Source organism: Prunus mume, linkage group LG7, assembly GCF_029339155.1.
Source record: "Prunus mume cultivar Tortuosa linkage group LG7, ASM2933915v1, whole genome shotgun sequence".
NCBI lineage: Eukaryota > Viridiplantae > Streptophyta > Magnoliopsida > Rosales > Rosaceae > Prunus > Prunus mume.
This window is the reverse complement of record NC_142704.1, coordinates 13,822,681-13,836,472: the sequence shown is the minus strand read 5'-3', so window position 1 is coordinate 13,836,472 and position 13,792 is coordinate 13,822,681. Positions and strand designations below refer to the sequence as shown.

General features: G+C 34.8%; 1 protein-coding gene across 2 annotated transcripts; it reads right to left on the bottom strand.

The window, feature by feature from the left end:
- Positions 1-2,374: 2,374 nt before the first annotated feature.
- On the bottom strand, positions 2,375-11,672 carry LOC103336803 (early-responsive to dehydration stress protein (ERD4)). Of its 2 annotated transcripts, XM_008239904.3 has the most exons (11): positions 11,184-11,672; positions 9,642-9,794; positions 8,722-8,857; positions 8,087-8,188; positions 7,840-7,959; positions 7,591-7,671; positions 6,989-7,329; positions 5,746-5,991; positions 5,041-5,365; positions 4,410-4,643; positions 2,375-2,933 (listed from the first exon to the last, which is right to left on the bottom strand). In XM_008239904.3, exons 1-11 carry the CDS (start codon positions 11,270-11,272, stop codon positions 2,586-2,588), a joined length of 2,175 nt encoding a protein of 724 aa, XP_008238126.2. In that variant the 5' UTR covers positions 11,273-11,672; the 3' UTR covers positions 2,375-2,585. The 2 variants fall into 2 exon arrangements, with proteins under 2 accessions (XP_008238126.2, XP_088897831.1); XM_089041705.1 differs by lacking the exon at positions 11,184-11,672 and having other exon boundaries at positions 8,722-8,856; positions 9,640-9,766.
- Between the last annotated feature and the right edge of the window lie 2,120 nt (positions 11,673-13,792).

Here is a 13,792-nt window from a genome sequence, read left to right as displayed (position 1 = left end):
AAGCAAATTGATTACACAAAACTTAAACTTGGCTCACTAAAAATTGACCAAAATTCTAAATATGCTTTACCCCCGGTGCCGCAATAACAATAGTAGGAGACACTTCTTTACCACTATTCAAACTTGAAACAGAGGAGAGAATGATATACAGAGTCGGAGAGTTAAAAGGGTGCTCACCTCAAAAAGTGTGATTACGTATTCTAACACTTTGGTATTGTTTTAAAGTTACTTGGGGTTCCAAGTAACCCAAGCGGAGCTATTTGAGGTTCTAAGACTTTGCTGTAGTTGGACTCCTTCATCTAGGTGAGGCACCTCTTGCCTTTCTTTATTGTTTTCCCACCAGAACTTGCAAAAAAAAGAATGGGTAAGGGTACTGGTCCAAAAAGTGATTTAATTCCATCAGCACATGGGTTTGCTTGGTTTTTACAATAGTTTGGCTTCGATTTGGTTTTAACAGGGATGTGAGATATTTTCTAAGGTGCTGGACATTTTCTTTCTCATGCTTGCCCATGTGATTGGGCTCAAGAAATGGGCTTAAGTTTTGGTGCTCTCAAACACAAAACTTCCACTCTTTGGATTATCAATGGGTCTCATGAACACTGTAAGGCCATCTCCAACCCTTGACTCAAACCCAAAATATCCCCAAACCTCTCCCAACCCAAGAAAAGGAAGGACCCATATGGATCCAAGTATTGCCTTGACCCAATACTATTCACTGGACCCCACGCTGATGTGGCAGAGCCCATGTACTTCGAAAAATGGTGGGACCTGCTGGTGACATTTTCTGATGGGCTTTGGCTGTGGCTAAAGCCACGTGTCAACACTACAAGCTAGAGCTATTGGGCGTTAGCTGTTTCCTTTTTCTTTTCTTTTAAAAAAAAAATCAAATAGTATTGCTGGGGCCCACATGCACTGTGTTTCCAGCTCAAAGAGCTGTTGGAATTCAAAGAATCTGTTTTAAAAATAAATAAAAAATTCTAATGGTAACTTTAAATTAACGATCTAGATTAAATCCAAGCTATTTTAACAGTAAAAAAAAAATCCAACGGCTGAAATTTAAATCTAAGCTTTTTTTATGTTGTGTGTTTTTTTTTTGGAATAAAATTAAATTTATGGAACTTCAATTTTTTTTAGGTCAAATTGTTCAAAAAATTAAATTATGATGTTATTTAAGAAGATTAAATGAAGAAAAGTTATCCATATAAAAAAAAATTAGACTTAAACCATTCTTAAACAATTTAATAAAGTTGCGGACCTAAAATTTGAGTCCGTAGGATTGGGAGAAAAAACAATTTGAGTCCGGGCAAAACCCAAATAGTCACTTTTTGGAGGGAGGAAATTTGGGTTTAGCCCCTCATGGATTGGAGAATGCCTAACCATCCATACCACAACTCAGCTCACTTAGCAAGCCCCCGACATTCGTGTGGCTTGAGTCTACTTAAGCTCGTAGCGTAGCTTGGTACCAAAATAAAGGTTTTTTTGCTCGGCATGCGTGTTATTTGGAGTGTTTGTGCTTGGACTTTTCCTGTATTGTAATGAGATATGGCAGGGCTAAACGGTGCTTGACGGGACAATAAGCGCATGTTCGTGGAACTAGTACATTTTATAGGCTTGTTACAAACTTCCTGCGTGGCGAGTTGCATATATGCTTGGTGCGGCACGTAGACCATGACTTGTGCAAGCGCATGCGACAAATTATTGCGTACTCCAGTCGAGCTCCTTTCTGAGATATTATATAATCTAAAATTTGCCTAATAGTTGTACCAGACCACCTCATGTGACAAAAGCTATTAAAAAGTAGTAAACAGGTTAAAGTGATCACTTTATGGCGAAAAGATTCCAAAACAGTCGTCCTCGTTGGCAAAGGGATCTTCTTCCATCTGTTGTTAAGAAGATGCTGAAGTCATGGTTTCACCATCTAAGTCCAATAATTGAATAATTTTCTTTTTTATCTCTTCCTTAGACGAGGAGCTTGTTTTATTGATTACGGCTTTCATCTTCTGAGAAAGATCGGATTCACTGACCAGAGAGAGTGGAAATGGAGTGTCGCATGCTAATTCCTTTAGAATTAATTTTAGGATAAAGGTGGAAGTTTGGAGATGATCCTTGACGACGTGACCAGCTGAAAGTAAAGGATTTCAATTTCAGTTGGGTAATACAAAGACGAGCTGGAGTGTATCTATAATGGAATCTGCTGTGCAAGGGTGTTGAAATATTACTTGGGAGTGCAAATTTGGATGACTTTAGGCATAAGGATTATTATGATCCCTAAAGGGTAAGAAAGGTCGCAGAGTGTGACACTCTTCGATGGTATGGCCCGCGTATCACAAACTCATCCACATGATCCAGATCTTCTGGGACCATAGAAAGGCACTTATACAAAACCTCTGCATCTTTGAAATATTTCTTTCTATTCAGCCAAAAATCAGATTCAGAATATTTTCACAACGCAACTACACTTGCATTAATGAAACAATAATTACATTTATAAGGCACCTGAGAACTCAACAGAAAACATCAAGGAACTAGAAAATAAGCTAGATATCATGGTTAGAGGTCTTGTAAGCATACTAGCAAGTTAATGGTCAAGGTTCTTCGTTGTAATAGGCATAATGTGGTGGGTAGGTTGAATGATACTCATAACTAGGAGGAGAGTTTGAATTATAGACGTATTGGGGTGGAGATGATTGATAATGGGCATATTGGGGAGGAGATGGGGGTGTCTGATGGACATAATGGGGTGGAGAGGGGGAACTGAGTTCGCTTGTTATGGGAGTGGCAGCATGAGTTTGATGCTTGTCTATTCTGACTTCAACCAACTCCTGTTCCTCGAATGACCGGAAAATGGGGTGCAAGTAGGCGTCGGCCAAGTATGACTTCAAATTTAGGTCAGGTTCCGCAGTTCGCTCCATTGTGTCTTTTGCCATTGCTTCCTGAGGAAGTAACAAGGAAATAATTTCCATCAGAAATTTGAAGAGAAAAATTACATGCTCCTGTGAAATTGTATTACAGTCAAATGACCACTAAGAAAGTTTGTAGCTCATAGCATACAGATCCAGCACAAGAATGGTACACTAACAATATCAATTCAACTTAGGTACATCAGAAGGGACCTTGATTAAATAAGTCATAGCTTCAACCATAAAGTGCATTGCAAACATCTGACTTGGTCACACAAACAAATAACCAAGGGAGACTGTAGAAATTATAAAATTAGGGCATTTTCCATTTCCGAACACTGAAGAATTGATTAGACTGAGGAATATAAAGAGAACCTCGACTGTATCAGCAAAAACTTCAACCATACAGTACCTTGTATTGTGTAGATTGGTTACATTGACTTTGGTTAACCTTTTGCTCATATCCAAGAATAGAGACTAGTAGAGTATGTAGAAAGCCAATCCATATTAACAGTTAACCAGTTTGAAATGATACAAGGCCCTCCAAGATATAAATACCTTTAAATTGTTACAGAAATGTTAAATCAACTTACCAAAGGCCCATTCTGTAATACGAAGCCAATTTGTCACAAAGGGATATTTTATTCGTTAACATGAAAGGACCTACACATATTAGAATCAATTTCTATCGAAAACTAGTAAGTAGGTAGCCAAATGTAATTACTCAAGCTAGCTGTGCTTAAGGTTCAATTTAGGATATGCCAAAATGTGGTGCTGGTAGGCATCTTCATCACAACTTTCAATGGAATCCATTCCAATGTGTAAACAAGTTCTCACTTCTTCTGATTCATTTTAGGAAACAGTGCTGCTTATCCCACCGATATTTTAATAGAATATTAATGATAAGTTTACAATTTTGTAAAATACCTCTAGGAACCACAAAATCACTACCTTAAAAAAGTATTTGAATAGAAAGAAACTTATGATTGGACAGATAGAAGAATTTAAGAAAACAATACATAGAAAGAATTTAAGAAAACAATACATAGAATAGTCATACGTTTTGATGAATGGGAAAGAAAGGGAATAAGCTTGTAGGATGGGTAGCAACCAACTGGTATAAATGTTTAAGCTTGGGTGAGCTAATAGAATTAGGGTTTATGAAAGAAAAATAAATGGAGATGAGAGATGAGTGAGTGCGTGGGATGACAATTTGGTGGGGGAAGAGTGTTTAATTGGTGGGTGATTAAGTCATTATTTTGGGGTATTAAGTTAATAATGAGGGGTAGGAAGGGTGTTATTCATATCTTATAAAAAATTTTGGGGAGTGAGAAAATAAGGTGGGTGGGAATAGTAGCCAGGAACTGTATAAACCAAGTGTTGGGGAAAACAACCTTTTCAACATGCAACTCCAAATGTATGACAATGGAAAGTTTCGAAACATGAGTACATTACTTTAAAAAATTGAATGCAATGGATCAAAAAATTGATTAAAAGTCCTAAGATTACCTCAAGTGGGTACTCTCTGAATGCAGGTTCAAAACGATACTTGCAGTACTTGTGGAATGATAATGTTAATATGGGTAGAACAACAAGAAATGGAGTCGAATTAGCAGCCTTTTTTGTGCTTAGCAAACCCATCAAAAGTAGTTGAGATATCACTAAGCTTGCTATAATGCGGCTATGGACCTGTGGCCAAAATGCAGCAGCACTTTCATAGTGTTGATTGTACACATTGATTATCTGCAGGAGAAATAGAGAACAGATTACATAGAGAAACTAATAAGACCAAATATACAATTGTTACAGTTGTGATCCAAGAGGAAGTTTCATAGACATCTAATGGCTTTTCTTTCTGTGTTCACCATATCCGCAACCACTAGTGTTATTTGTAAAAATAGAAATAAAAATAAAAATCTCAATTTATTGATATATTTTTATTTCATTTAGATTGAGATGAAAATTGAAATTTTTTTTTTATCTTGGATTAGCCATGACAAGTTTACAACCAGTTGCTTCTGAATTTAAGGACACGATGCAAAGTCATCCTTTGGCCCTTTTATCTTATGTTAATGCGTTATTATACTTGAGTTTCCAAATGTTCTTCAAGACATATGCAAAATGTAATTAGTAAACTGACCTGATGACGGTAGACTAAGTATGCAAGGGCAAAGAAGACTAGTATGAAAGGAAGCAGGATTGGGGTAACCACAGCGTACACAATACCCAGAAGGAAGTATAGTTGAAGACTTGGGAGAGTCTCTGGAAAATCCACACTCCCAGGGTCCATTGCCTTCACTCTATCTCTTTCCGTTTTTACCAAAAATATGTTCTTCAGATGAAATATAACTAATGGTTTTAAACGGAGAATCTCACCAGCAACTGCAGCCCACCCATCAACCATTATATATGTAATAAAGAAGGTAGCCTTCGTTGGTATAGAAACTCCAATGGTTCTTGGAATCCTATTGAAAATAAAAACAAGGTTCATTAAAAGTGCATGTTTATCAAGCTCTAAAGAAAGTGAGATATATTTCTGGTATTGATAATATTAGTAAAAATATTTTTAGAAATATTAATGATTAGATTTGGTCTATGTTCAAGATTAGCTTTTGGTTAATACAAGGATTTCAGTGGATGGATTTTTATCAGCAGTGGTTACAATTAGAGAGATTTATCATTTACAACATACAGAAATATAAGATTAGATATTGACAGTACAAGAAATTCACTTGAAAGCATGAAAAAAAGTGAGCATGATAATCATGGATATTTGGAGCCGCTGTATTGTCAAATTTCATTTTCTAATATCAAACATAGAGACCAGATAGAGATGGAATATTACTGGGTAGGAGATTGGTGAAGGAAAGCATGCAGTTGCTGAAAAGCTGTTCCGGTCACTATGCTTCCCAAGAATACGTTGACTAACATGAAGTAATAGTATTTTGCTGCTGTTTTCCGTTCAAGGATTGATAATGCTATATGCCCCTCAATTTTCGACATGATCATTAATACAGTTGGGAGAATGTACAAAAATATCTTGAGGGCAAGGCCAGGAAGAAAGCCCTGTAGAAATGACTTGATGAATTTCCTGTAAAAAATAATTACATTAATTATTGGTAAGTAAGAACCAAATATTTGAAAACCACATGACATAACAAAACAAAATAAACAATCAATCGCAGCTGCTGGAGGACATATGAAAGGGTCAAAAGCTATGTCACAGAGGTCAAGCCTCTTTTTTCTTAAAAAAAAACCAAGTTGTATTATAACTTCATGCAAATACAGATGTGATGGACAAGATGTCCACTCAGAAGGTTGTACAAATACAAAATAACAATAGTATCCCTAAGTTGAAGCAAATACTTGAAGTTTCAATGAAACAAGGACTAATTTGATTGGAAATGTAAATGCCACGTAAATAAGTACAAGAAAATGCTTTTACCATGAATTATTAGAATAATCAAAGACGTGAAAGTAATTAGTTACAGAATTTTCGGTTTTTACATAACTAATGGGAAACATTTGAATGCAAAAGTATTATCTGAGAGAGAGAGAGAGAGAGAGAGAGAGAGAGAGAGAGAGAGAGGAATATGCTCTTGCGTTTATTCAATAATGATGAAACTACCAAAAAGCATAAGCATGATATTTTAATGTATTAAGAAAGCAAGCAGGTATGGAACTCCTATAATATTTTTTTATAGTTCATCTGAGCTCATCGGTTAAAAAAGGATGATGAACTTTAAGGACTTATGGCAAGATGAACAATTGTCATATATAAAAGTAAAGAAACCAAAGAGACGAGATCTATGTACATATTATTCAATCGTTCTATTAAAAAATACAAATTATGGTAAGGTTTATTATAATTCTATCATCCTTTATTGAAGAGGAGCGACCTTTCTAGAAGCAAGCACTAACAGCAATATTACAAGTTTCTCAATATAATGAATATATAAGACCTTGGGGACTTGATGGAAAGAAGAACTAGCTGGCATGAAACATAAAGCAAATAAGTTTAAGTACCATGGTAAATGTTATTTAACAATACTATCCAACAAACCTTATAATAAGGTAGGTTTACTTACAATTCTATAACCGGCCTGAGAAAAGGAGCAACTCTTTCCAGGCCTTCTAAATTTGCAAGCGATTGCACAAAGGCTATGGGTATCATGTAGAAGAACACCAAAGCAAACACTGAAAGCGTTATTACAAGTTTTCGGATGCTTAAAGAAACAAAAGGAATAGCCAAGTTACGCCAATAAACATCCCGGGGTTCTGGGGCCCAATTTGTCAACCATAGTGTGGGATTCTTGCTCTGCTGTGTCTGTGCACAAACAGCCGCACCCCAGCGTGAATCAAAAGATACAAAAGCAACCGGCAAAATAGACTTGGGGTCTTTGAGAATCTTTTGTTGTTCCAGTGTCATCTAAACATACAACACAAGAATGGAATATAATGCCTATTAATTCATGCATTTATATATATATATATATATATGAGAGAGAGAGAGAGAGAGAGAGAGAGAGAGAGAGAGGTAATCCAACTGAAAATATAGACCCCACTACACAGCAAAACCTAACCCCTAAAGAAGAAATGCCCCACCCTAAAGAAGATAGATAAAGAAAACTGAAAAATGGTAGCTTATAAAATAAAAAGTACAACATTATCAATTTTAATCATAACTTACTATTTTATCAAACTGCTTTATCTGTTGTTTGTAGTACTCGATGGAATCAACGCCTTCACCCCAAAGCCCCAAAAATCCTTTCTGAAAATTCAAAGAGTGTTAAATGATCAGCATCCAAGATGAAGAATTGCACTCAAACTGTTAAATAAGTACATGCCACATACATTTATTGTCTGCTAACGTCAAACAATTTCATTAATGATTAAATTTGAAATGTTTGCTCAATTTAAGTACATATGAAAACACTACCCTTGTAGTTGGTTTTTTGTCTGGATGCCTTTCGAACTTGAGGAGGTTATAGTCTAGCCAATTTTGGAGCCTATCTCGCTTTCTTGCAAGTTTGGCAAATTTGTTTGCATTGTACACTGCCTGAATGAACAAAAGTCAATTACAAATAAAAACCAAAGAAAATACTTCCAGGTATTGTATATATTGTTCAGCAATCAAACTCCTTACTAGTGAGCTTATTTACCCACAAACAGAAAAAATTTAGTACCTGGTGACAAAGATAATTATTCGGGTGGTTCTTTTGAAAGAAGTGGTCCACAGTATCTGATACTGAGCGACCAGAGACGTGTGGTATACTCCTAACCACTACCTGAAAGAAATAAAAGAAATAGAAGGTGAAAATTATAGCATTAACCTTGAAGTATAAAGAGATTTTCAAACAAAAATTTAAGAATATATTCACTTTACCTGATCAAACTGTCAAATAAGAAAGAATTACAATAAAATAAAACATTACCACAATCAATATTTTTATTGTCGGTACAAGAACTTGATCAGAATATGAATCATGTGAGAAAAAGGATTTTAGATCCTGAAAAAGTTAAGACTATATTTTTCTAAGTAGCAGCAGTATTTATGTAAAATAATTTCCTGAGATGGAGTCTATGAGGGCAAAGCAGGGATCAGGAATAGCAACACATATAGTCATGCAGGTTGCACTCCGTAAATTTATGACTGAAGATCATAAAGATTCATACAAGCACCTAATCACCCCTAGAAATAGAACCACACTCTAAGGAGGTAGAAATGCAAGCAAACTGAAAGAATGTGACTGTTCCTCCTCAATAAAAAACATGCTTAGTAGGTTTACACAATTATGTGGTAATTGATGATTTTACTCACTGTGAACTGTTCTGCACGCCTGCGTTGAGAAGCTAAGAATTGTAACCTCATTGATGCTACATAGTCATACTCCTTGTATAACATGTAACAAGTCCAGAGTGTGAACAAGTATTCCAATCCTATGTGGAAAAAAAACCTGAAATTTATAGATTTCAAATCTTAAGTAAAATCTGCATTTGTATATGATAAAATTGAATACAACTGAAAACGATTAAAATAAACAAAACAAAACAAAAACAAAAATATAGTGGTAGATACCAGATCTTTAATTTCAAGATACAATTCCAATTCTCCCCCCTTCCACCCTAAATATGCTCATAATTATTGTCTTCAACTATTACTCTTTCTTTCTTTCTTTTTTTCTTTTTTCTTTTTTATTGATTTTACATGTGTCACAGTACACCATGGATAATATGTATAACAATGAAATCCCTTGACTAAAAAACACTCTAGTACTTGCTTATTTAACAAATACTTGGAATAACTTATAGTTGGTGAAACTGGAATTAATATTGCTCCTATTATATTATTGGCTCAATCTATTTTTACTGGATTAATAGAATCACAACTTCAACTGTCCAAATAAACAAAGAACTATCCAACCAAAAGGAATTTTAGGCATGTTTTAATGTTAAATTCAATATAATAATCCAGGCACAACAACATTCTTCTCATCTATGTGCTATCATCGGTAAGTAAATAATTACTGGATGTATGGGTTGAACATGAAAAAATAAAAAGGTATTCATAACAATGGTGTTATTTTGACCTTTATTTACTCATTAATATCAAGAATGTCATCTTTTTTATGCATAATTTAAGAGAAGATTAAAGAGAAGTCAATACTGCACCTCATACGTTAATCAGTTATCAAGCCTGAATATTAAAAGTGTAAAAGTGTAAAAGAGTTACAGAGTTACCTTATGGATTTAGGGCGCACATTTGATATAGAGAGCTTATCAATGTCACTCAAAACTAATTCTTTCCTTAGGAAAAATAATGTTCCACTTGATACGTTGACTGGAATGAGAATAAGGAGTGCTAGGACTGCCACTGGAACAAAAATCTTCAAGCTACAAGTACAAGGTGGAAAAAAAAAGGTTCAGTTATGTATCAATAATATATATATATATATACATATATATTTAAACGAATAATAATAATAATAAGAACTCTTTGGAGTTGCAGGATCAGGCAGTGTTTTGGGTCATATGGATGGAGCAAAATAGAATGCTTTTTGAAGATTGTTCAAGGGTGGGTGTGGATGAACTTATGGATTGAGTTATTTTTACTCAGCAGTTTGGACCAAAAGTTTAAAAGGACTGAGCCTTATTACAATGTAATGACAGTTATTCCAAAGAAAGCATCATAGAGTAGTGAAAGTAGTTGTTAGAAAACAATTATACTGTACGACAAACAAAACACATTACGTCTGCATTGAGTTTATATAGTGGCTTGTCAACACTTCATAGTTTAGCATTCAAACACCTGAGCAAGCCATCAATGGACAAGTAGCAACTAGAAACTAGAAAGTCTTATAAAGATGTGCTTACACATCCAAAGTACCAGGATAGATGATGAAATGCAGTTCTATTGAAACATATTGGTAATGCTTGCTCATTTGATGGTTCAATTAAGTCTAAGTTGGCTTAAACAAAGCTGAAAAGGCTAAAAGTCAACACCAAGTATACTCTGAAGTCGAAAAACTACTAAAGCATCGAGAGAGAGAATTGCTCACAGAATTAACAAATGAAGCTTTAGAATACTTTTTTATTTGAAAGACAAAATGGAATTGTTTGAACAATACAAATTTTGTGAGTCTGGATGCTAACACAAGTGACACTGACAGCCAATCCGCACAAATAAACACACAAATATTTACATCCCGAAGTTTTTAAAATAAAAAATAGTACTCTAATGTGAAGACCAACTAATGTTGAAGGCAAAATATTGTAACCCATAGATTATCATGGCAAACAATTAATTAATTCTAAATAAAAAATTAAGCCTACCATGTGCATAATTCCTAAGAACAGAATGGGAAATTCAAGTTTTTCAAGTCCAATTTCTGTATTCTTTTACTCCAGAGAAAAATATATAACTCTAAACAAAAGAGTCAAAAAGTATTTATTTTCCATCCCGTAGATATTTTCGCTAGAAACAAAGAACACCCAGAGTCAAAATCATCTAATATTAACAGCAAAAAGAAGGGAAAATGATGATTATATGAAAACAACAGGGGAAAGAAAATACAACCACAAAAAAAAAAAAAAAATCTCGTCCAAGTCAAACTTAGCAGTGACCGGCAATTTCACCTAAAATTTATTTAAAACAACTCAAACAAAACCCATGTAATAATATCACTTAAAATTCCAAAACTTTCTAACAAAACATGCAAACCAATAACCCAAATAAATAAATAAAAGTTGAAAAATGAAATTCAAGGGAAAAAGTGAAGTTACCCGAGAATGTAAATTCTGAGAAAAACAGCAGAGTCAAGGCCAGCATGGTTGATAATCTCAGACTCGCTCATTTTCATGGCCTGAGGCATCCAATTCAAAAAAGTGAGGTAAGTCTTGAAGTTGAGATTTACAAACTTGCCCACAAAGTTGCCAGAGCCCCTTGGGCTGGTCCTGGAGCCATTAATGTACCATTTGGGAAAATAGACCCTGTCATTGACAGGTTGAATTCTAAGAAAAGCAAAGGCCAAAAGGAAAGCTATGGCACTCAGTATATTGATCAATGCTGAGACCCCAATATCACTCAGAGTTGGAAGCCATGCTAGAATTTGGAGAGAGAGAGAGAGAGAGAGAAGATAAGGAGGAAAGTGGAGGAAGAAAGGTGAAGGTGAAGCAACAGACTGGATTGGAAGATAGAGGAAGAAAGAGGGAAAAGAATATAATCACTTCACTTTTGTACAATATTTTTTTGTATGAAAGTGGGTTTGCAAATGCGTCTCGTGATCTGTTAAGGAGCCTTAAAAGCTGGCTGTTTATGTCACTAACAACAAATATATTCTTCTGAAAAACACTTTTTCCGTTTTTGCCTTTTTGTTTTTTATGACGAAAGAAGACTTTTACTTACAAATAATCGAAATGATTTTCATTCAAAGCTTCCTTAAGTTTACTTACACATAAGAAATCATTTAATATATGATTTCACTTAAGATCCTAATCAAATAACCCAATGAATGACGATTGGATTACTACCATCTTCTCGTTGATTTTATTCCCATTCCTTGTTTATCATATTTCATATCTTTTTACTCGTAAGTAAATATGAATAAATAAAATTTATCAAGGAGGTCAACTTTCAATAGTCAGAGTGAGAATTTTGCCTAATTGATTGGCTCATTCGTTTAACAAATCACGAGAAATCACTTTTGTAGTAGACTTAGTTGAATAAACTCAAAGGATAAGAAAGATCAACCATGTAATATAGAAAATGATTGAGTCAAATACAACACATACAAAACACAAATGATCAAAGAGTAAGAAGGATCATGTGACCCTTGTCGAACTTAATTGGCTCCGCGCATGATTACAAGAAAGACTAGTTAGTTTCACTTTTGTTTTCATTATTGTTGGGTGTGGTTTTCGGCTCTTTTGGGTGGTCGGTTTTGTTTGTTTTTAATTTAAAAGTTCCCATGACTGGTTTGTTGCATGTGAACGCGTGCGTGACTGGGTGACGTAGTTGACTACTTGAGCTCTTCTGGTTGCTGCTTTCTTCGTCTATGTTGTGTCGTGTTTGGCATATCAATCCTTGCTGCTAATTATTATTTTGTTTTATCAAATTATTGGTTTTGTACGCTGTCAATGTTTTGCATTTAAACACAAATTAAATCATTAAAAAATGCCACTATTTTCTTTTGTCTCTTTCAGTTTTACGTGTTATATACAGCGCGAAAGCTGGATGCCATTATGGAATTAGCTATAGTTACGGCAAATAATCTGCTGTGTAATTTTTAAATATTATTTTTCATGTCCCAAGGAAAGGAAGGAACGTAAATTTTCTAATCGAATCCAATGGAATGAAAGGAATGAAAGGAACACAATTTGTGGTAACGCGTCACTTTTTTCGTTTTGTACAGCAACGCCAAAAGTCCAAACAAACTTTTTTCCGGGTAACCTGAAAGATATTGGGTAGTACAGCATGTCCCCACTCGAGTTTTGACTATGTTAATTTTTCGGCTCCTAATTTTTGACTTTGTGTGCTATATACCAAGGTGTAAAATCTACCTTAAGTGTATAATGTAATTAGCCTTGCTTGTAGAGGAGGTCAGAATCTTGAAATAAATATGTAATATTATTGAGAAAAGCGACATGAAAACCAAAAGAAAAGGATCTCATTAAGATTCACTTAAATGTGATGTTTCAATTGCATAGTCATGTGACAATGACACGTATCTTGAAAATTCCGAAAATACAACACTTGCTTGTTAGAGTATTATATTTTTCAAGATATGTTAAGCTCTTTTAGACTTTGAATGAGTCTTAGGCCTAATTTGGGATTACTGTCACTTTTTTTAAAAAGTTGCTTATGCTGTACTTTGAAAATAATTAGCTGTAAAGTTAAGCTCTTTTACAAGTCGTCATAATATTGAGAAGCGGTTTTCTTTGTGAATCTGACCATCCCTTATCTTTCTTTATCAACTCTAATTTCATCCTAACATGACTCCCCTCTTTTTGGAGAAGGGTAGTCCTCAATGCATTATAACTCAACGATAACCCGGAACAAGGTGAGAACAAGCCTTAATAAAGGCTTCGACATAGCATGGGTTCCTTGCAAAGTCGAATGACAAACCACTTGTGTAAATTATTTTCCAATTAGACCATCCAATTGCTCTCTTGCACTATTTGGGAAAGCTTTCTCAAGAGGTCCACTACTTCCATTCCTTTTTTTGGTTCACAAACTCCTTCATTCATGGCATCCAATGCATCAAAATCTAAATTGTAAGCACTAGCACTTGAGTGGGCAAAGAAATGATCCTAGCTTGGGCATCTTTTATCCTCAATTATGCTGCATCAACCAAGCTTTTGCATTTCTATAAATTATTTTTGTAACTTTATTA